Raw genomic sequence first — 21,026 nt, 5'->3', positions numbered from 1 at the left:
CTTACCACTTGGCAAAAGGATAATAAAGAAGGAATCTGATAAGCGTTCTGAGGGAAGGGCATTCCACAGTGAGTGTGCAACCATGAAGACTCTGTCCTGCATTCCCACCAACCACAGCACAGCATAAGACAAAATCCTGTGTCTGTAATATTGGACTGATCTCTGCCACCTTGTTAAATATTGCACAAGACATACTCAAGGTTGCCCATTTCTCCACATCAGGTATCGGCAGCCAATCTGACTCTTCTCAGGATGACTCATCTATTCATAGTTAATATAATTTCATGGTCTTCTGTTGTGGTGGTGGTGGTGATCATCACCATTTGTGCCCTTTCAACAGCCACTGTACAGCATATAACGAGTTTCTGTACATTAGAGCAATGAGCAGCAACGTCCATGTGCTTCCTTCCATGTTACTTCAGCAGACATATGCAGCATTTTGCCGCGGCTTCCATGGCTGTCCTTCAGGATCTCACATGATGCAGCACCCTCCTCCTCTCTGCTGTTTCCACAAACCATTTTGATCTCAAGTGTTGACAGCTTGGAGTTCCTTGTTGGCCATTGCTCTTTTGGAGGACAAACAGCACAGGAACACTGTAGCACAGAAGGACTACCACTAGCATCTCAAGTGCTTGTGCTTTGAAATAGTGAGTTTGTGGGAAGGTACCCAAGCAAAAATATAATGTAGTGGTTTATCGCAGGACTTTCAAAACAGTGTTTGCTTCCTTCTGAAAGTGTACTAGAGCAGTTCTTTGGGGGAAACAATCATTTTGACACCAATAAATACATAATAATCTTATTACTAGGGGGCGGGGCGGGGCTATGCTCACCTCTGTGATGACAAATTATATCAGAGGACAGATTTCCAAGGTGTGATGGCCAGTGCGCTAAGGCAACTGCTTCTTTTTTAGTGGTAAGTACTCAAGTACTCTCTGTTTTAAAGAATAATGCATGGTATTGGTGTACCAATAGAGCAAATACTTAAATGTAACTGCAAGAACAGACAGTAAATGGTTTTCTTTATGCACTTACTAGAGTGTTTCCTTCACTATTGATTCTCTAGTCCCTTGTCTCTATTGCACCATATGTACTAGATTGCATTTCATCCACTAGACAAGCTTAGTAAATGTTTCAGAATTGTTTTTTTAGCACAGCAGGTGTAACATCATCTCATGGTTTCTCTTCAAGCACACTTGCACCACCACCATCACCTGCAATGAAATTCTCACATAGAACATAGGCAAGACTGTTCTTAACTATAGATTTATTAGTGTACTGTACAGCAGGGTTCATGTATGCATGGTCAAGTCAAGGTTCCTTGCCTGTAGATAAAGCTACAGGTGGTGGGTACTCTCATTTTTGCCTTTCTCAGTCCAAACTCATGAAAGGTGGGTTTTAATGAAGCCATGCCCACAAATTATTATTATAATGCATATACACAACAATGCGGGTGGCGCTGTGGGTTAAACTACAGAGCTTAGGGCTTGCTGATCAGAAGATTGGCGGTTTGAATCCCCGCAACAGGGTGAGCTCCCGTTGCTCGGTCCCTGCTCCTGCCAACCTAGCAGTTCAAAAGCACGTCAAAGTGCAAGTAGATAAATAGGTACCGCTCCAGCGGGAAGGTAAACAGCGTTTCTGTGTGCTGCTCTGGTTCGCCAGAAAGCGGCTTAGTCATGCTGGCCACATGACCCGGAAGCTGTATGCTGGCTCCCTCGGCCAGTAAAGCGAGATGAGCGGCCCAACCCTAGAGTCATCCGTGACTAGACCTAACGGTCAGGGTTCCCTTTACCTTTTTATTTGAGGCATGTTAAAGTTTTCCCTTTTGGGCTCCTAACAATTAGTAAATTATAATATATAATGAACAAATCTCTGACCTCTAGTCAGAGTAACACATTTTTCCAACTGATATGTTTGGTCTGGTGGTTGGGAAGACTTCTGATCCTGCCAACCGTGGCAGGGGGAAATTGGTCAAAGGCTTACAAATATTCTAAACATTCTGCATGTAATATAAAACAAGGGGGGGTTATAAAGCATAATGTAAGAGTTAAAGATATCTGGGCTCTGTTGTCACCCACTTCACATTACAACTTTGTTTGGTTTTGGCTGGAGAACAAACATTTCCGCTTTGGGAGATGTCCTTATTTCGGAATTAAAGGGGTTGGTGTAGTTTAATATGGTGCATAGTATGGCCTGAAGGATAGAAAAAAATGTAAATCCTTCCTTTGCAAGACGGGGGGGGGGGATAGGGGAGAGCTGAATGGGGTGCAGAAGTGGGAGATAAGGGTTGGGATGTTAGGAAGGGGGCTTGGGAGGAGTGGGCTGGGTGGATGGGAGTCAAGGAAATGGGGAAGGGTAAAGAAAGTGATGCGGGTGGCGCTGTGGTCTAAACCACAGAGCCTAGGTCTTGCTGATCGGAAGGTCGACAGTTCATATCCCTGCAATGGGGTGAGCTCCCGTTGTTCGGTCCCAGCTCCTGCCCACCTAGCAGTTCAAAAGCACGTCAAGTGCAAGTAGATAAATAAGTACCGCTCCGGCGGGAAGGTAAACGGCACTGCTCTGGTTCACTAGAAGCAGCTTAGTCATGCTGGCGACATGACCCGGAAGCTGTACGCCAGCTCCCTTGGCCTATAGAGCAAGATGAGAGTGCAGCCCCAGAGTCGTCCGCAACTGGACCTAACAGTCAGGGGTACCTTTACCTTCTTGCAGTTTAATTGTGCAAGCACATAGATATTTTATTTTTTTCAGTGTTTTGGAAGCCAGATCCCGCATCACCATAACTGGGCTGTTTTTATAAGTTATGGAGATAAGCCTCAGGTTAAGTTTTAAAGTATTTTTAATAAGCTCCTTTATGATGGGCAGGCTGCTATTATTATTATTATTATTATTATTATTATTATTATTATTATTATTATTATTATTAATTTACTTGTGCTGGAAATTATTTTCTTAAGATATTGTTACCATTTTCTTTCTCCAGCAAGGAAGAGGGTGGTGCTATCTTGGCTGTAGCCTGCATTAGTGCATTCTTGAAGTGAGCCTTCTGTCTCAGAAGGGGAAGAATTGAGTGAGGTCTTTTGTTTTCACCTTTTCTGAATCTTTTTGTGTTACCCTCTCCTTTCTTAAAGCTTTGAGGGTTTGTTTGTTTTGCTTTAAGCTGTTTTTCTGGGCCTTGGAGCAGAGCTTAGAGTTTAAGCAGCCATCTTCTTTCCTTCATGGTCATGCCTCCTATGTGTATATCTTTTGAAGCTGTTGTGGGGAAATTTCCTTAAAAAAATAGGGATGGGTTGTAAGAGCAAAGTTGTGGTTCAGCTCTCCCAGATAAATATTCGTATAATAACCTGTTTTCCCCTTTTCTTCTTGAAAGTTTGTTGTGGAGCATTAGATAGGTGGGGAATGGGGTCTGTTGCCAGGAAGGGAAAGGGGCAGGTCTGGTAAGCACCAGCAAGAATCTCCTATCCTTGTGACCAATTTCGGATTCTAAGTGCTCTTGTCTCGTACCTCTGTAGCCAAAAGATCATATGGAGCAGAATACCAAAATGAACTCGGATTAGATATAGCAGCAAGCAGTGACTAATGCAAGCCAGGACTCTCAAACCCCCTTCTTCAAGTAATCGTTTCAGTTAGTAGTTTGGGTGGCATGGGTCTGGACTGCAAACAAATCACAGTTAAGCTAAATCAATATTTAGTGTAGAGATGTGGAACCTGTGGTACTCCTGGATGACGATGTACTACAACTCCCATTATTGCTAACCGTTGGCCATGCTGCTTAAGCCTGGGAGGTGAGGAGAGTTGGGAGTCTGGCAACATCTGGAGGATCATAGGTTCCCTTAATGCAGCCACTAGCACTGCTCAGTAATAGCTGTATCATGTTCTTTGTGTTGTAATTGCATCAAAAGTTTGCAAGTGAGGTGTTTGCTTGCTTGCTTGCTTTTAAGAATGCACTATTCCCATATTTTCACTGCAAGGGTTCTAATTTTTCCATGTGTTTAAAAGTTGTGTGAGAAACAGAAAATTGTGTGAGAAGCAAAAAGTGAAAATTGTGGTGATGTGCACCTCTGTTTTTGTTTATAGAGTCTGACGAATCCTTTAATGTATTAAAAGTGTTACCAGTCCTAGATTTGAATTGCTCTCTGCATGTTGGTACTACTTAAACTCTTTAATTGCTCTTTCTGATTTTAATTGCATGCTTTCCCCTCTTTCTTCAATTTACTGTTTTCCACCATTCTGCTTCTTGTTGCCTGTTGAAGCTATCAGATGAAAGAATGCACAAGACCAATCATTTAGACTGTAAATTGCTAAAGGTACGAAGAAGTCTCATTTCTGTTTACATTCCCCACTGTCTGTCCAAAAATAATCTTTCTACAAGCTAGCCCTGTGTAACCCTATGGCCTTGCTATCTTGACATCCCTGTTATTGTGACTGTTGGGAGGATATGTTGTGCTCTGATGCAGCAGCTTGGAGTGGCTCCAATATTAAAATTCTACCTATCCCAAGCCATCAAATTGTAACTGAAATTGCTCTTGCATCAGTTACAGCAAATGCTGTAACTTGAGCTTTAGGGCAAGAGCTTTCCATTGTTGAGGAGCCATCGCTAAGAATGGCTCTTTATATTACTTTGCAGCCCAAACTTGTCACATAGATAGTAAATGGAAGACGATATGTAGGGTTAGTTTCAAAGGTTATGATGAGAAAATGAGGCCAGGTACAGTTTTCCAGGGCTGAACACCAGAGCCTATATAGCCTTTAAAAGTTTACAGCTCTGATATTAATTCTTGGTTTTATCCATTATCAACTAAGATTTTGCCAAGTTGGGGCAGATCAGTTTCCAGGGCAAATGAAGATTTTGTGTGATGTAGGTGTTGGAATAGGGCTTGTGAGACCAGGGTTCAAATCAGCCATGAAACTCATTGGGTAACCTTGGGCCAGTTGTCTCTCAGACTAACCTACCTCACAGGGTCATTTACCTTTTTACCTTTTGTGAGGATAAAATGGGAACGAAAAGAAACATGTACTGTATGCCATCTTTAGCTCCTTGGAGGAAAGTTGGAATATAAATGTGATAAAAGCCAAGCAATTTAGAAAAGTGAGTGTGGGATAATGGTGGCAGCTCTTGCTCCTGTGTCCTTTCACAGGAACATAGGTCAGTGCCTTCTACCAACCAGGTCTTAATATACATCCATCTAAACCAATATTGGCTACTGTGACATCACCTGCTACCTGCCCCTTTTAATTGGGAATGCCAAGGAATGAACCTGGGATGTTCTGCTGGTGAAATATGTGCTCTACCAAAGAGCAATGTCCCCTTCCCTAAAAGCATGGAGCAAGGCAGTTCCTAAAGCCTCTCCTGCATCCAGTGACTGTTCTGAATGCTAGTGGGGGAAATGGGGAGACCCCTCCCTTTCAAGAATTCTGAATAAACAGAAGGGGCTTACCGTCTCTTCTTTGGAAGCCGTTTAAGCTGAGTTACTTCCTTATTGGAAATTGGCAAAATGAGCCAAAACATACTAGAAAACGGGGTTCAATACCTGGAATCAGCTTGCTTTTTTAAAGCAGGGATTCACTTTTGGAATACAGTACTGTGGCTTGACACATTTCTATTTTTTCCAGTGCATTTTTACCAAGCATTTCTGAAGTTTGTACCCAGGAGCTAATGCAAGTTAATAGTGGGAAATATTTTGAAGCTTTCCAGTGGGCTTTCAGTTCGCCAGTTAAACTCGCCCACAAGTCAGGCAATCTACTTCATGTTGAGCTGCCATCTTCACACAGAGAAGTGATTATAACTTAAGTAAACATTTCACTGTTAAAGAGTAAAATAAGCTGCTGCTTTAGCCACAGGGCAGCTTCATCAAACTAGTGGTCCAGATGCCGGAAGGGATTGAAAACAGTTCTCCTACTGGTTACAATGTTTGGTGCCAATATGTAGGCCCTTGCAAAAGCCAGACATTCAGTTGTTTAGTTCCTCGTTTTCCCATGGCCTGGTTCAAATATCTCGTGGATTAGAAGACCACAGAACAACTCCTTTTCCTTCTCAGGAACACTTCTCCCATGCCAGCAAGGCTCTGTTTGTTATTTGCATGGCTTCCTTCATTTTTCTAGCACTCTTAACAAGCTACAGCTGCTAGTTCTCCTCTTCAGGTCTGGCAACTTAGGCAGAGTTGAAGAATGGTTTCCTCTTTTTATTCAGAAAAGGAATTTAGCTCCTTTATGGTTCACATAGGAGCAAGGGCATTTATATTGTCATATTATCCCACTCTGAAGTTTGCATTGATAACATACTTCTCTTTGCATGAGAGAGTCTGTTTTAAAAAATGACCTATTTCTCCTTAAATAAAAAAAGATCTAATTATAAAGGAAATTGCCTTATTTGCCCTATTTAGATATTCTTTATTAGATATTCTGTATTTTATTCCATGTGTAGGCAGACATAATTTCTGTATCAACCAAATAATCACTTTGATCTTTCCATCCTGTGTTAATGAAATGTAAATTTCTCAGTGAATATTTCCTTCCTTATGAAGGACCTTCTCTTTGCCAAGTGATGGCCCATTAAACCTTAGGTCTGCCTAAATCACTTGTTGGTTCCTTGTACATTACTTCCAGCAGAGTGAATGTTCTGTGATGGGTTCTGGACCCTGGACCACATATATTTTGATGGTAAAAGACCAAACTGGTCATACTGTACTTCATGTACGTTAGAAAGGGTGAAACCTGAGGTAAAAGCTCTCATATCATGTATGTCTTGGTGATACGTTCTGTATTACTGAAGTAAGGCAGTTCTTTTCTAAGGCCCATGACGAGGAAGTATGCTTGTTTTAACATTTCCTTTTTATACCTTTTGTGCATTTTACTTTATTGCTTTCTGCATGTTACTATTTTGCTGCTGAATGCCAGTCCTCCTCTCTCTATATTGTTTCCTATGTTTCTCTATGTTAATACTCCCAACGCCCTGTACTCTGGGGAAAATACAAAAAGTATTTCAGCTTCTGATTGGCTCTAAACTGCTGTGCAGTGATCCATAAAATCAAAATTCTTTGGTCTAGTGTTACAAATATTTGCCTTCTGGTGTCTTTTCAACCATTGTTGATGCTTGAGCTGCTGTTATTTCTCTTACACAATCCAGTCAAGGAAGTGGGAGATATTGTAGTGGGATTAGGCCACTCACTTGCTTATACTTTAATATTGGTAATAGAGCATCAATTAGCTAGAAATATATGTGCTTATGGAAGGTGTTTTTCTTTTCTTTCTTTTTTTAAAAACCAACCCCTGCAGATTCTCTTTTCTGATTAAAACTGCTTGTCTGGTGTGTGTGTACACACACACACACACACACACACACACACACACACACACATTGTAGTTGACAGTCCAGTATATTTGCATTTTGAACTTATATGGTCAAAACACCTTAACCAATTCCCCTCCCCCTTCTTTCATTTGAATGTCACTTTAATTGTATTGTTCAAAATGTCTAATAAGAAACTTAAATATGCCTTTTAAAATTGACTGAAGTTCTGCTCTGAATTACTCCTAATACTCTAGCCCAAGGTGGCCCACCTTTTCATAACAAGTGGGCCGCAAGAGTCCTTCAACAGAGAACCCACGGGCCGCACACTGCCTTGCCACATGCAGGGTGGGGCGTGCAAGGCCATACTTTGATACAGAAACATACACAACCCTCTTGCTGCTTTCCCAAAGCCAGTAAGCGAGGCACTGAGCTTTTTGAAGGAGGCACTAGAGCGCTCTCGTCTCCTTCCCAAAGCTGGGAAAGCTCTAATTAGGCTTCGGAGAGGAGACAGGAAGACTCTAGGACCCTGTCAGAGCCCTCATGCCTCCTTCTCAAAGCCCAACACCTTGCTTACTCAAGGCAGCACAATGGCTGCAAGGAAGTGGGACATCAAATGTTGCCAAGGCCTGCCAAAAAGGCCTAAAGGGTGTTGGACCATCCTGCTCTAGCCTGTCCCTGCTATTGCCCCAAGGTACCGAGTTACTATATGATCCTACAAGCGTTGACTGGAAGGAGCTGGAGAGCCCTGGGGTAACACAGGCATTGGTTTCTTTGTCTTGGTTCACACATTAGTTAAAAACTATAGTTAAATGTGAATACGAAATGTACTAGTTCACACTACTGAAAATTCTTGCTCCTCTCTTCCTCTGCCCTTGCTGCTGCAACACTGCCAGGAAATAAACCAGAATCTGGCAAGTAGTAATCTCCAAACCTAGTCTTATGGTTTGTTTCTCTTCAAACCAACTGTGAGCTGTTACCAAGGTTTGTTCTTGGCTTACTTGTTCTTCAATAGTGATGTGGAAACTGGGTGTTCTGTATCTTAGGACAGAAGCAGTTGGGAAAAAAATGTATTGGCTGTAATATTTGACAGCATCTAAAGCATCCTAACACTTCCTTAGAAATACTGGACCTTTAGTGAATCTATAATTCTTTTTCCTTTTTCCTTTTTTGTATCTCTGTAAAGGTTTATTAGCTTGTGATTTTAAGGAAACCATCTGGATGTCCTGGGCACTTCACATAATGTACTTCTTCGCTGTGCTATGCAACTTCGGCAATTAAAGTACATATTTAATCCCCAGCTCCAGTTTGTACTTTCTGTCTCCAAACGAGATTCAGCTTTGTGTTCTACTTGGAAAGAATTCTCAGTAATTTATGGACACCTCCCTCCATCCCCCCCAAAAAAGCTGTTCTGTTTTTCTTTTAAGAATTTTTTTCTCAACTTGTGGAATGTCATTTGTTTTGGGGGACAAGGAGATTAAGGCAACACATCATGTAAAGGAATATATCAATATCTTCTGTACCTATAATTATATAATATTAATATTGGGCTTTGGGAGGAAGTTTGTTTTCGTGCTGCCCCAAACTAATGCTGCTTTTTAGTACAGGCAAGTAGGGTGTTAGTAACAGAGCTCTAGCTTTGAAGGCAGAAACTGGTTGATCAAATGGTACCTAATAACTTCTACTTCAGCTATTCATGTGACTTAGACAAATCATGAGGAAAAGGGTTCTGTTCAAGTTCTTGTAATACATACTGAAAAGTTACTTGATGTATGTTGTCTTGTGATGTTTATTAAAGTATTGTGATAATGTTGAAATTAAGAATTATTGGTCTGTAGTTAACATTTTTTGTGATGTAACGTGTAAATTCTCATATAAGCATAAAGACAGAACACAAATACTCACTACCAGTGCGACTTAAGTTATAAGATTTGCCTGTCTCTACTTTGTAATAACAACATTAATTGTAAACATTACAATTACATTGCAAACATTAATGTAAAATTCAGGGAAATAGTAAATGCAAGGCTGAACATATCACTTGAGATATCTCCCCCCCCCCCAAATTATTCAGTAGCTCTGGTGCATTGCAAAGATATATTTTTTAATTGCATACATTCTGCTTCCTCTTTTATCATTCACAAACTCCTTAGGTGGAAGAGTTGATGATGGCTATGGAGAAAGTAAAACAAGAGCTGGAATCTATGAAAGCAAAGCTGTCCTCTACCCAACAATCTCTGGCTGAGAAGGAAACCCACTTGACCAACTTGCGGGCTGAGAGGAGGAAACATTTGGAGGAGGTCCTGGAGATGAAGTATGTTGTAATATTTCTTTCAGGCCTTTACTCTGTCTTCCAGGTCTTATATTAATTTCTGTTTGAAAGTGTTCCTTTATCACAGGAGTCATTGCTTCTTTTCTCCACTTTAAAAGAATGGATGGTGTAGTCTAAATGTGTTTAGGAATATAGGAGAATCTTACAGAAACCTGGCTTCCTCCTCCCACCCCAGCCACCATCACATAACACCTCATGCATTCAAGTGCATTCCTATAAATGGATCCTACTATTTGTATTGGCACTCAGGCACGTTTGCAAACCCAACCCCCCCCCCCCAAATTACAGTGGAAGATACTTGAATTAAATTATCACATTGACGTGGAGACAAGGTAAATGCATTTAAGGCACAAACTCTAATTAGGAGGAGTGATGGGTTTTTGTGAATGGGGACAAACACCATATTGGAGCTAAGGAAGGAGAGAATGTAAGATTCTATTGGATTTTCCATTTTAAATTTGCTCGTTAATTCCTAAATACTTATAAGCAAGTTCCACTGATTTACTTGGAAGTGAGTACTTAGCAGTCTTCAGAGTGGCAGTTATCTATTTAGAGCTGCGTTGGCAAGCGCTGCCAGCAGATCATTAGAGGCACTTTTAGTTGTTTAGCCATCCCTGAAGAGAAGGAACATTTTTATTGGCAGAGTTAACAGTGATTTTGGTTTTGCGAGCCATTATTTATATTCAGCTTTCCTGTTAACATCATTGCCTTTTATTTTATTTTAGGGGTGGTAGGAGAGGGAGAGAAATTAAGATAGAAAAGAACAGTTTGTGCACAATGGGAAAATGGTTTGGAGGGTCTTAGAGATGGAGCATGAATTACTTTATATTATGAATATTATATTCAGCAACCTGATACCTGGCACTAGGACACTAAGAGTCTGCTTTTCTTTAAAAGTTTTTTAATAAAAAAATACTGTTGCACTATAAATTTGCCTGCTTTGAGAGCTGGTTTGTGAGGGGGAAGGGGAGACCCTAACGCAGGAATCCAAAGCAACATGAGATATGTCTTATAATCAGTCCTCTAGCAATGTATTTGTCTGCCAAACTGCTCTGCCAAACCTCATTAAAATGTATACATATATGCATGCTGTGTTGTATATCCTGGAATGTTTTTGAACTTGGAGCTTTGGAGCATTCACTGAAACCATGTCTCTTCATTGAAAACCTGTTGTTAACTAGTTAGTTACTGTTGGGAAATAGCTGAAACTAAAAACTAAGTCTCAACACTTCCCAAAGCCTAAGCCAAAAACATCTCAGAAACGTTTAAATATTTCAGTCTGGGCTGGTACTCATTGTGGGTGCAACTGAACGTGGTTGTGTTGCTGAGAAATTATAAATGTGTGTTTTTCTGTTTCTTGGCCCTTTGCACTAGAATGTATTAAAAATGTTATGTATTGGAATGAGCAATATCTATGGATGAGTTTCCTAACCTATACCAGTGAGAATGACACATTAAATACACTTACTGGGTTTCAACTTGGTTCTTGTGTAGTATGGAAGTTTAGAGTAATCAGAGGTGCAGTTTGCTGGGGTGTTGCAGTCCATAACAAAACACTTCTCTGACTTTGGGGTAGAAGGGTTGGCGTGAGTGTCAAGAACTGGCAGGATGCTGATGAGTGTGCACCAGGGGAAGGGGAGCTGGAGTCCAACTTGGGAGAGAGGGGCAGTGGTGTGTAGGGACCCGTACCGGCCAGGAGGCAATAGTCAGAGGAAGGGTCAGCCTCAAAGCTGGAGGGTGGAACACAGGATGGGTAGAGAGAAGAGGAGGAAGAAACAAGTCAGGCAAATGAAGGATCAGGTGCTCTCCCATCCTTTCCTGCACCACTGTATCCCAGAACCAGAAGGTAATTGAAAGGTGATGAGCAGAGGAAGTTTACACACAGGTGCAGTCTCTGGCTGCATGCACGTAGCCCGTGAGGGAAAGGTATATAAATTGGTGAAGGGGGAGTGGTCTCCTGTTGCTGCAACTGCTCCATAGAGCCTAGACCTGGGAATAACTGCCTAGCCGTTAGATTGGTGTGTGTAGATAACCAGAGCTGGAGAAGCGATTCTAAGTGTTATCTTTGACAATAAATAGTCATGTGCATTCCTTTGGCTGGGAAGCCCCCTTGACAGTGGGTGGGAAGAATATATGTTTGGCTTCTTTTAATCAACCCTGAGCAAGGAGATAAAAATGCTGTATGGGTAGGGAATAAATGAATCAATTTTGTTTCAAACTAAAATTGGTAGCGGGTCTAGAATAACGGGTGAGGCTGTAATTGTTCTTGATGCAGTTACAGTGGTACCTCGCAAGACGAATGCCTCGCAAGACAAAAAACTCGTTTTTTTGTTTTTTGAGCTGCTTCGCAAGACGATTTTCCCTATGGGCTTGCTTCGCAAGACGGAAACATCTTGCAAGTTTGTTTCCTTTTTCTTAACACCGTTCATACAGTTGCGACTTGACTTCGAGGAGCAACTCATAGAACGCGGTGTGGTAGCCTTTTTTGAGGTTTTTAAAGACTTTGGTGATTTTTGAAGCTTTTCCAAAACTTTCCCGACACCGTGCTTCACAAGACGAAAAAAATTGCAAGACGACAAAACTCGCGGAACGAATTAATTTCGTCTTGCGAGGCACCACTGTACTTACACCCACCCTTCATTCTGGGGCCAGTGCTTAACTTGTAATTGCTTTTAGTTTACCGCTTCCGCCAACCCTGTACATAGGACCTCCTGGGTTAGTTTCTACCTGTCTCTTCATTGTTATGGCTGGTTTCTTCATATGTTCCTTGTAAATTATTGTTCTCCTCTGTGCAAAAGGTGCAGTTCCTGCATTTTCTTTCAGACTGGGATCAAGAGATTGCATGTTTTTCTTGCTTGTGGGGGAGACAAGCGGTCCCTTCTCCTGGCAAGGCTACAGATTCTTGTCCCTACCTAATTGCTCCAGTGGGAAGCACCATCCAGTGGGATTGCTGACCAGCAATCAGAGAGTAAAGAAAGTAAGCATGGTGAATGGGTGGCTACTCATTAAGCCTTCCCCACTGTACCACAAGTATGATTTTTCATTGGTTGGAAAGGTACTGCCCCTTAAATTCACATCAACTTGTGTAGGTCATTTTTTGTATGTTGATTTGAAGAGATTCTGAATTACACTGTAGGAATGGGAAGTACTGCATACCTTTTGAAATAGATCTGAGTAGCCACAAGTGCCCACAGTACTCCAGTAACCACAACCACATTTGATTACATCAAAGCTTTTCTTGTTCATGCAAGTTAACCTGTAAAAGTCAGAAAATATATTGTTCACTTGCTCTCTGCACTTTTGCCTGCATTTCAAACCACTTCTTTTCTTGGAGTTACTTCTGTTCTCTTTGTTTTTACATTTCAAGCCTCCAGCTGCTGGATAGCTCAGTCAGTAGAACATGAGGCTCTGACTCTCATGGTTGTGTATTTGAACCCCATGTTGGAAAAATGATTCCTGCATTGCAGGGGTTGGGCTAGATGACCATGGTGGTCATTTCCAACTCTATGATTCTAAGCATTTTATTATTATTTTTTGCTGTCTAGAAATAATTTAATACTTCACAAATGAAGGCTTGATCAATAAGGTATAAGTCTTAGCAAATGGATGGCTTGCACAGTTGCCAGTCTCTGTATCTTTATATTTTGCATATTCAGATACTAAGAGGGTTACCATTTTAAAACATAGAAACTTGCACTTCTGATACATTATATCTCAGTTTTAAAGAACTATGAAATACTGTATTGAAAACCCCAACTTCGTTCACACATTGCTTAATTTGAGAAGTGAATACTGATATGTGGTTTTCCCAGTTTAACACTTGCCTTTTGAAGCTACTTACTGTTGCATTTCTCCAACAAAAAATTAATCATTAGAGTTCCATGCTGTTGAGATTGGGACATTATGAAATGGTAGGTGTTTTGTAATATATATATATATATATATATATATATATATATATATATATATATATATATATATGTAGGTTTTGGTGTCTTCGGGTGTCTTCCCGTGTAAGAGTTGGGGTGTCTAGGCGACCAGCCTGAAGATGACGAGTGAGACCTCGTCGAAACGTCGCCTAGACACCCCAACTCTTACACGGGAAGACACCCGAAGACACCAAAACCTACATTCCTGTACCCGTGAAAATCTACGAAAGCATATATATATATATATATATATATATATATATATATATATATATATATATATATATATATATATATTGTACGCAACAGTGGCCCTGTTTACACATAACACTATGCCAAACTATGGCTTAGTGTGACTGTGTGGGCTTCTGAGAAGGAGACTGAGACTTCTTTGTTCATCCCTGGTTCTTTTAGTTTTGTGCGACATGGCAGCTAAGCCATGGGTTGACTTGGTATGTTGTCTGAATGTGGGCTTGTGGTTACACTCTCTGCTCCTTAACTGTGAGCTGTATCCCAGGTTTGTTCTTGGCTACGGCTCGTGGTTAGGGAGCAGAGAGCTTTGCCACAAGCTCAGGTTGGGTGACATGCCAAGCCAAACCTTGGCTCAGCTGCCTTGCCATGCTGAGTTAACCAAGAAGAGCAGGGCAGCTGCAAGCTCTTCTACTGGGGGCAGCATGATTGTGAGGTCCTGGTAAAAACATATTTTGGCTTGCCTTGTTGTACAAATCAGGCCAGTGACAATTTAACCAGCTATTATTATAGTTTAGGGCAGCTGCGCTGTGAATATGAAACGATATAGTGTTAATGGTAAATATGGAGATGTGGTTTTTAAATAAAGTGCCTGTAAATAAGACCTCCTTTCATCAACCTGGACAGATTTCTCTCCAACACATTTTTCTTTAGCTGTTAGTAATGTGTACATATTTAATCCAGATCATTTGTTTTTGTACTCCACCTAGTCCCCCCCCCAAAAAAGGATTTCTGTTCCAAGCAGCTCTCAGATACTAAACTCTCGAGTACTGTGGCTCACAGTTACGTTATACTACACTTCATGATAAAAATCTCTGTATCTCATTATGTTTTGAACTCCATGGTCCCTGAGAATAGTCCTATAGAGAGAATGCACTATACTATCTAAATGAGCCATGACAGGCTTGGGAGCAAGACCAACGGCTGAAAAAGTGCACCAGGTGGTGTTAAAGGGGTTTGTTCCACTCAGTAATTGCTCAGGCTGTTAATGTTGTAGGGAGGAGTGGGGAAAGGAGGTTCTTTCTGCCAATCACTTCCTGAGGATTTAACTACACTATATTCTTGTTTCCATACCATTTCAGGGGAGTCTCTCTCTCTCTCTCTCTCTCTCTCTCTCTCTCTCTCTCTCCTTTCCCTCCCAGTCTCCTTTCTGGAACTATTTTCTACAAGGGTGTACATGAACAGTGGGGCGGTGCTGGTAAAACTGGGTTCTCACTTTAGAGCGATGCTGGAAAAAGCTGGCACATCAATTCCAGTCGCAGGTTGTTGAGAATAAAACCCCTCTTATAATGTTTTAATCTAGTTAAAAACTATAAATATTTAAAGTGGGATGGAGGACCCTAGTCAGGAAACATTTTAACCAGAACAGATGTCTGCATTCCAGTCAGGTTTACACAACTTCAGGGTCATTTTTCCTCTCATATTATTAGATTATAAAATGCTTACAGAAATCTACTTGAAAAATCCCATCTGCATGGAAGCATTTATTTTTGCATTAGAGTGCTGGGATACTACGTTTGGTACTGTTGCTGGAGGTCTGAAGAGTTCACTCTGGGTGGGCACATGTTCTCCTCTTTATGCCAACCTTCGTATAGAAAGGAGCTTTTGGGAAAAAGTGATTCGTTTGGGAGTCTGAAACTGTATTTGCATGTACATTTTTAAACCTCAGCAATCAACCAGGTTCTTCCTTTTGCTTTACCTATTTCAGCTCAATCCTGAATAGTTAACTTCTCTGGCAGCTGGGTCATACCTCTTATTCCCTTTCTCCCACCCCCACCCCCGATGTGGAACATAAATTTTGCCTTTTAGCTGACAGAGGGAGGATGAGGATTGGGAAAAGGCAGGTCCCATTTCTGGAAAATAGTCCAGATGCCTGTGCTCCAGTTAGGGGTGCTTTTTACCATCTTTGTCTGGTATATTGGCTATGGCTGTATCTGAATCAGTTTATCTTGGCCACAGTTGTCCATTCATTGGTAACCTCAAGACTGGATTACTGCAATTTCGCTCTGTAGAACTGCCCTTAGCCTAGTCCACAAGTTAGACTGTTGATGTGGGCAGATAGCTTGCAACATATGATGCTTCTGTTAAAACATCTGCACTGGCTGCCCATATGCTACTGGGCCCAGTTCAAAACTGTTGTGTATATACCCCTGAACACCTGGGTTCCAGAATACCCTTACATACCATCTTGTTCACTGAGAGCTAGCGGAGTGCTGTTAGCAGTCTTACATTGCTCTTTTGTTTATGGAGGGAAGGAAGGAACATCTACTTATTCTTCTCTCCAGTACTTTTTTTCAAAAAAAATGTTTAGGGGTACTCTCATTTTGACTCAAGAAAATCATGATTTTATAGTTCAAATCAGGAAAAATAAATACAGTAAATGGACAAAAGTACAAAGATTCACAAAATGTTTAGGGGTATTCTGCATACTCCCGGGGGGGGGGGGGACTGCTTCTCTCCATCCTCAGCCCCAATCATACAGGCAACTGTACAAAGGTAAGAGGCATACCCGTTGCTCTGCCAACTTTTGGCACTGGCTTCACCTACATTTTGCCTCTAGTTTCATGCACCACTGTATGCGGCCCCTGTAAGATGGCCCACAAGGTAAAGTGGCCCTCAGGCTGAATAGGGGTCCCCACACTTGTGCTAATTGTAAGCAAGGTCAGTTACATTTATAGTTTCTTCATCCTTCTCTCTCCTCCTGTGAAATTTCCTGACTGTTACATACAAGTCAGTCCAGTTTATTAAAGGGGGATGACTATAAGTCACTTTTGATTTCTATCTGCATATGTTGTTAAGATGAATCAGTGTTCCTTTATTCAATCTAAGATCAACACTTTATTTCCACAGATTTCATGTACAGATGCCTGTAATCATTACTGGCAAAATAAATAATTCATCCCTTTAATTTGCAACTTTTGGGATCTACATGGACCTTGTTTGGTTTCACCAAACTATGCATGTTTTGCTTTCTTTTGAAATAAAAAGCATCACCAGTTCCTCAGGGTGTCATTTCCCCGTTCATAAATGTTCATAGCAAAACATTGATGCATATAAATCGTGTTAGTTTACTGCATATTTCATTAAGTATAGTCACTCTGTTGTTTAATAGACGTTCCAAGTTAGAATAGTATTCTATCTTACTAGTCTATATTGTGGATTTAATGTACTGTGAACAATAGTATCTTTGAGCAGTTCTAAATCCTACCCAGAAGACATTAACTTAGTTAAAAATGTAAAGAGGGAAATCCCAGCGGTTGTTCTGCTCATATAGTGCCCTGTGATATGTAAGTCATCATTATTTTTAAAGGGGTAATGTGACTTGGAGACGAGAACGAGGAGCTTATATACCATGTGCACTTTCAGAGTTCATTCCAAATTATTTTGTGAGTTAGACATTCTTTCTGGTGTTAATGTAGAAGTTCATTAGCTTTTGTTTGGATTATTAAGGGTGTGTTGTGTACTATAATAATTTATGGTAGGTGGCATAACACACCTGGAAAGATTAGGCTGGCTTGCTACAAACTCCAAAGGATACATTTTGCATGAAAATACAGTTTTATGAGCAGCAGCAGCAGCAGCATGACAAGGCAAACATTAAAATATCATGCATGAGGGGGGAAATTAGAATCTGTACTTTTCAATGTATCTACCAGTCCAGTTTCCATTTTAGTAAAAATACAGATTTATAATAAAAAAAATTCCTTCCAGTAGCACCTTAAAGACCAACTAAGTTAGTTCTTGGTATGAGCTTTCGTGTGTATCTGAAGAAGTGTGCATGCACACGAAAGCTCATACCAAGAACTAACTTAGTTGGTCTTTAAGGTGCTACTGGAAGGAATTTTTTTATTTTGACTATGGCAGACCAACACGGCTACCTATCTACTACAGATTTATAATTTACAGTTTGCATTCTTTAAAATTGTAAATTTTGAAACTTGGTTTTTTATGCAAGATAGCATCTTGCTGAGTACCGTATTTTTCGCTCTATAACACGCAACAGACCATAACACGCACGTAGTTTTTAGAGGAGGAAAACAAGAAAAAAAATATTCTAAACGAAATAGTGGATATATGATTTTTGTGGTTCATGCTGTGGCCACAGACATGTGATCTGACAATGAGTTTGGAGTAGCCCGATGCAAAAATCCTGAGGATCCATGTGGATCCATGCTTTGTAACCACGGAGGAGGGAAGGAAGGGGAACCATGGATCCTCTGCTCACGACTGCAGCAGATCCCCCCCGCCACCCACAGGCATTCGCTCCATAACACGCACAGACATTTCCCCTTACTTTCTAGGAGGAAAAAAGTGAGTGTTATGGTGCAAAAAATACGGTAGTTGGTACTTTATTAGGGATCCAGTATTTTATGGCTTTCTCCCCACCACAATCATCTCATATTGCTCCACACTTGTTCAACTGCAGAAAGATGCATGGACCTTGTGAAGTATCAAGAAGGAAGTATCCTATTACAGGTTTCTATCCTGTGGCTTGTTGTATCTGCCCTTTCAGTGTCCCTCAGACTTGACCTCTGACTCTGCCAGCAGATACCTTGAAGCTAAGCAACCAGAGCAGCAGGAGGAAGTACTATGCTGACCTTGCAGCCTTTGGCTGCTAGAATTGGAAGCTATTGTTTGAGTCTAGACTGCACAGAGAGATACTTGGGCAGTTGTTTGCTGGAATGATTTGTAAATATTTATGGCTGAAAACTGTTGATACTACTTTTTCCAAAATATCTACACTGTGTTTGGGTTTTATAGAATCTTTTGTTTATGAATCAATTTGTTCTGAGAAGTACCTTGAAGTGAATACTAGTTAGGCAGAAAACCAACAAGCCATTTGCCTTATTCCAGGAATTATATGCTTTACTAACTCTTTAAAGCTTTGAAGTTTTTGGATTTCTATTTTATGAATGACTGGGAGGAATTCATTCTGTTTCTGTTTTTTTTTTTAAACTACAGTGGTACCTCTGGTTACGTACTTAATTCGTTCCGGAGGTCCGTTTTTAACCTGAAACTGTTCTTAACCTGAAGCCCCACTTTAGCTAATGGGGCCTCCCACTGCTGCCGCCGTGCGATTTCTGTTCTCACCCTGAAGCAAAGTTCTTAACCCGAGGTACTATTTCTGAGTTAATGGAGTCTGTAACCTGAAGCGTATGTAACCCGAGGTACCACTGTATATAGTTTCTCAACTATCTTTTTCCTTGTATTGTGATTGAATTGGTTTATACAAAGATTTTTGTGTCATAATTACTTCTTTGTAGAATGCTTTGCAAGTTTTCAGCTTCAGTTTTATACATATATGGCTTCCTATTTTGGAATGTCGTGTGCAAATTTAGCCTTGAAATGTAGCCTTCTAGACACTTGCAGTAACAATTCCCAAGTTGATACCTGCTACTCCAAACAGCAGACAGAGAATGGCATAGTCTAAGAGGGACACCAAGCAAGGCTTATCTATAGCACATGGGGAAATCAACAGCATGGGGTAAAAAAGAAGGGAAGCATAAATTCCATCCTGCAGGTAAAGCTCAAAATCAGCAGTATTTAATGTAGAGCTGGAGGTCATCTTCTGGAAGATTAAAGGTTGTTTGGTATAGAGCTACCAAATTTATTTGGTTTGCATTTGTCCAAAAATGAAGTAGCCTGCAGATACTAATAATCGGTTAACTCTCTATTTACAACGCAAATCACTTCAAGAAACTTCACTCCAAGGCTTCACTTTAGTGGTCTTGACCACTGTAGCTTATAGCTTCTTTACAACATGGAATGTATGACTAATATTTCTGCAATGGGAGAAACGGAATGTATAGTGATGTTTCAAAAGCTGTTTCGTCTGTTACACCCTCTTCAGATGTTGTTTTGCTTGCTTTTTACCCTTGGAAGAAATCATAGGTCAAAGAATCCCTCATGTAAATAGATGTAGCTCCATTGCTTGAATTTGACTTAATATTATTGTTCATATAAGTGTGCTAATTCACCTGAGATGTGGACTAAACTAAGATCAACTCCTGCTTTGTTTCCAACCCAGGTATACTGATACCCTGCAACTGCAGAGGGGGGGAGGGAACTAATTCAGAGAGTTCTGTGCATTCTTTTTCATCTAAGAGTATTCATTTCATATAGTGTGAATCAAAAAACCTTTTATAGTACACGATTTTTGATTTATTTATTTTTTTTGTGCGTGTGTGTGTCTCCAAGTCTTGGTTAAAAGTTGTATTTTAAGAATAATAGGTCAAAATCTATATGCAGAGATCACCCACAGTGCCAGGGTGCCAGCTAGTACCACCTGCAGTCTCTAGGAAAGGTATCAGTAAATACCCCTCAAAAATCCACAATGCATGAGAGTCTGTTTATTCTTCCTGCTCAGTTCATCTTTACACTGGCTTGGTGACTTTTACATTGAAACCCCCCCTTTAATTAGGGCCACATTTCATTAGATACCAGAATTGGATACCCACCTTTCCTTCTGCTCTGAACAGAGAGATGCAAATATCTTACCTTTGTGAGCAAGCATGGATGTGGCTAATGTATGCCTCTTTTGTGTTGATGGGTGGGGCATGCCCACACCATTCTGGTTGCCCTGCTTCTTTTTCTGCTGTTGAAGTGAGATCCATTGTATTTTGTACAATACCTTGTATCACAGGATTTGATATGAGATGGTTTAGTATAATAGTGTTCAAAATGTCACAAGAATACTGATATTGTGGGAGCAAAATTACATTTGTTGTAATGTGAAACACTCAAGTTCTCCTAGATTAGGGGCTTCAGCAAAGTGTTGTAGATTTGGGTAAAGCTGCCAAATTTGGAACAATGGAAGTTGACTGGCTAGAATGCATTTGTATACACTATTGGTTTTGATTCTGGCAGCAACCATTTGTTGGATTTGTGATTATTTCTGTTTTAATATATATACATACTATCATTATTGTAGTTAACAACTATAAATTCCCATGGATCATATTCTGACCTTTTATTCTGTTGTAGCTTGAAAATGAAGGCTTCCGCCTTCCCAAGAAAACAAAATGCTTTAGGGCAGAGTGTTTCACTGTAGCATGAAGCTCGTTGTTTTGCTTTGAAGCTGACAGGGGTGCATTGCTCCTCTGCTTTTATTATAGCCAGTCTTTAAATTACAGCCCTCTTTTGAAGAAATGGAGTAGGGGAGCGTGAAAAAATAGGGTGGTATTCTGGTAGTTCACAAATAAAAATGTGGGAAAGATATACTAATATGCAAAGT

General features: G+C 40.6%; 1 protein-coding gene across 13 annotated transcripts in view; it reads left to right on the top strand.

The window, feature by feature from the left end:
• ERC1 (ELKS/RAB6-interacting/CAST family member 1) overlaps window positions 1–21,026 on the top strand; it is a 163,253-nt gene that overhangs the window by 85,031 nt on the left and 57,196 nt on the right. For 7 of the 13 annotated variants that reach the window (XM_081209886.1, XM_081209876.1, XM_081209882.1 and 4 more), the window contains one exon: window positions 9,436–9,596. In XM_081209886.1, coding sequence (XP_081066012.1) covers window positions 9,436–9,596 — 161 coding nt within the window. Of the gene's footprint in view, window positions 1–4,247; window positions 4,302–9,435; window positions 9,597–21,026 lie in introns of all 13 variants that reach the window. The other 6 variants (XM_081209879.1, XM_081209874.1, XM_081209883.1 and 3 more) reach the window with 1 other exon arrangement.

This window comes from Podarcis bocagei (genome assembly GCF_964188305.1).
Source record: "Podarcis bocagei genome assembly, chromosome: 10".
Lineage (NCBI taxonomy): Eukaryota > Metazoa > Chordata > Lepidosauria > Squamata > Lacertidae > Podarcis > Podarcis bocagei.
This window is presented reverse-complemented; position numbering and strand designations above follow the sequence as displayed.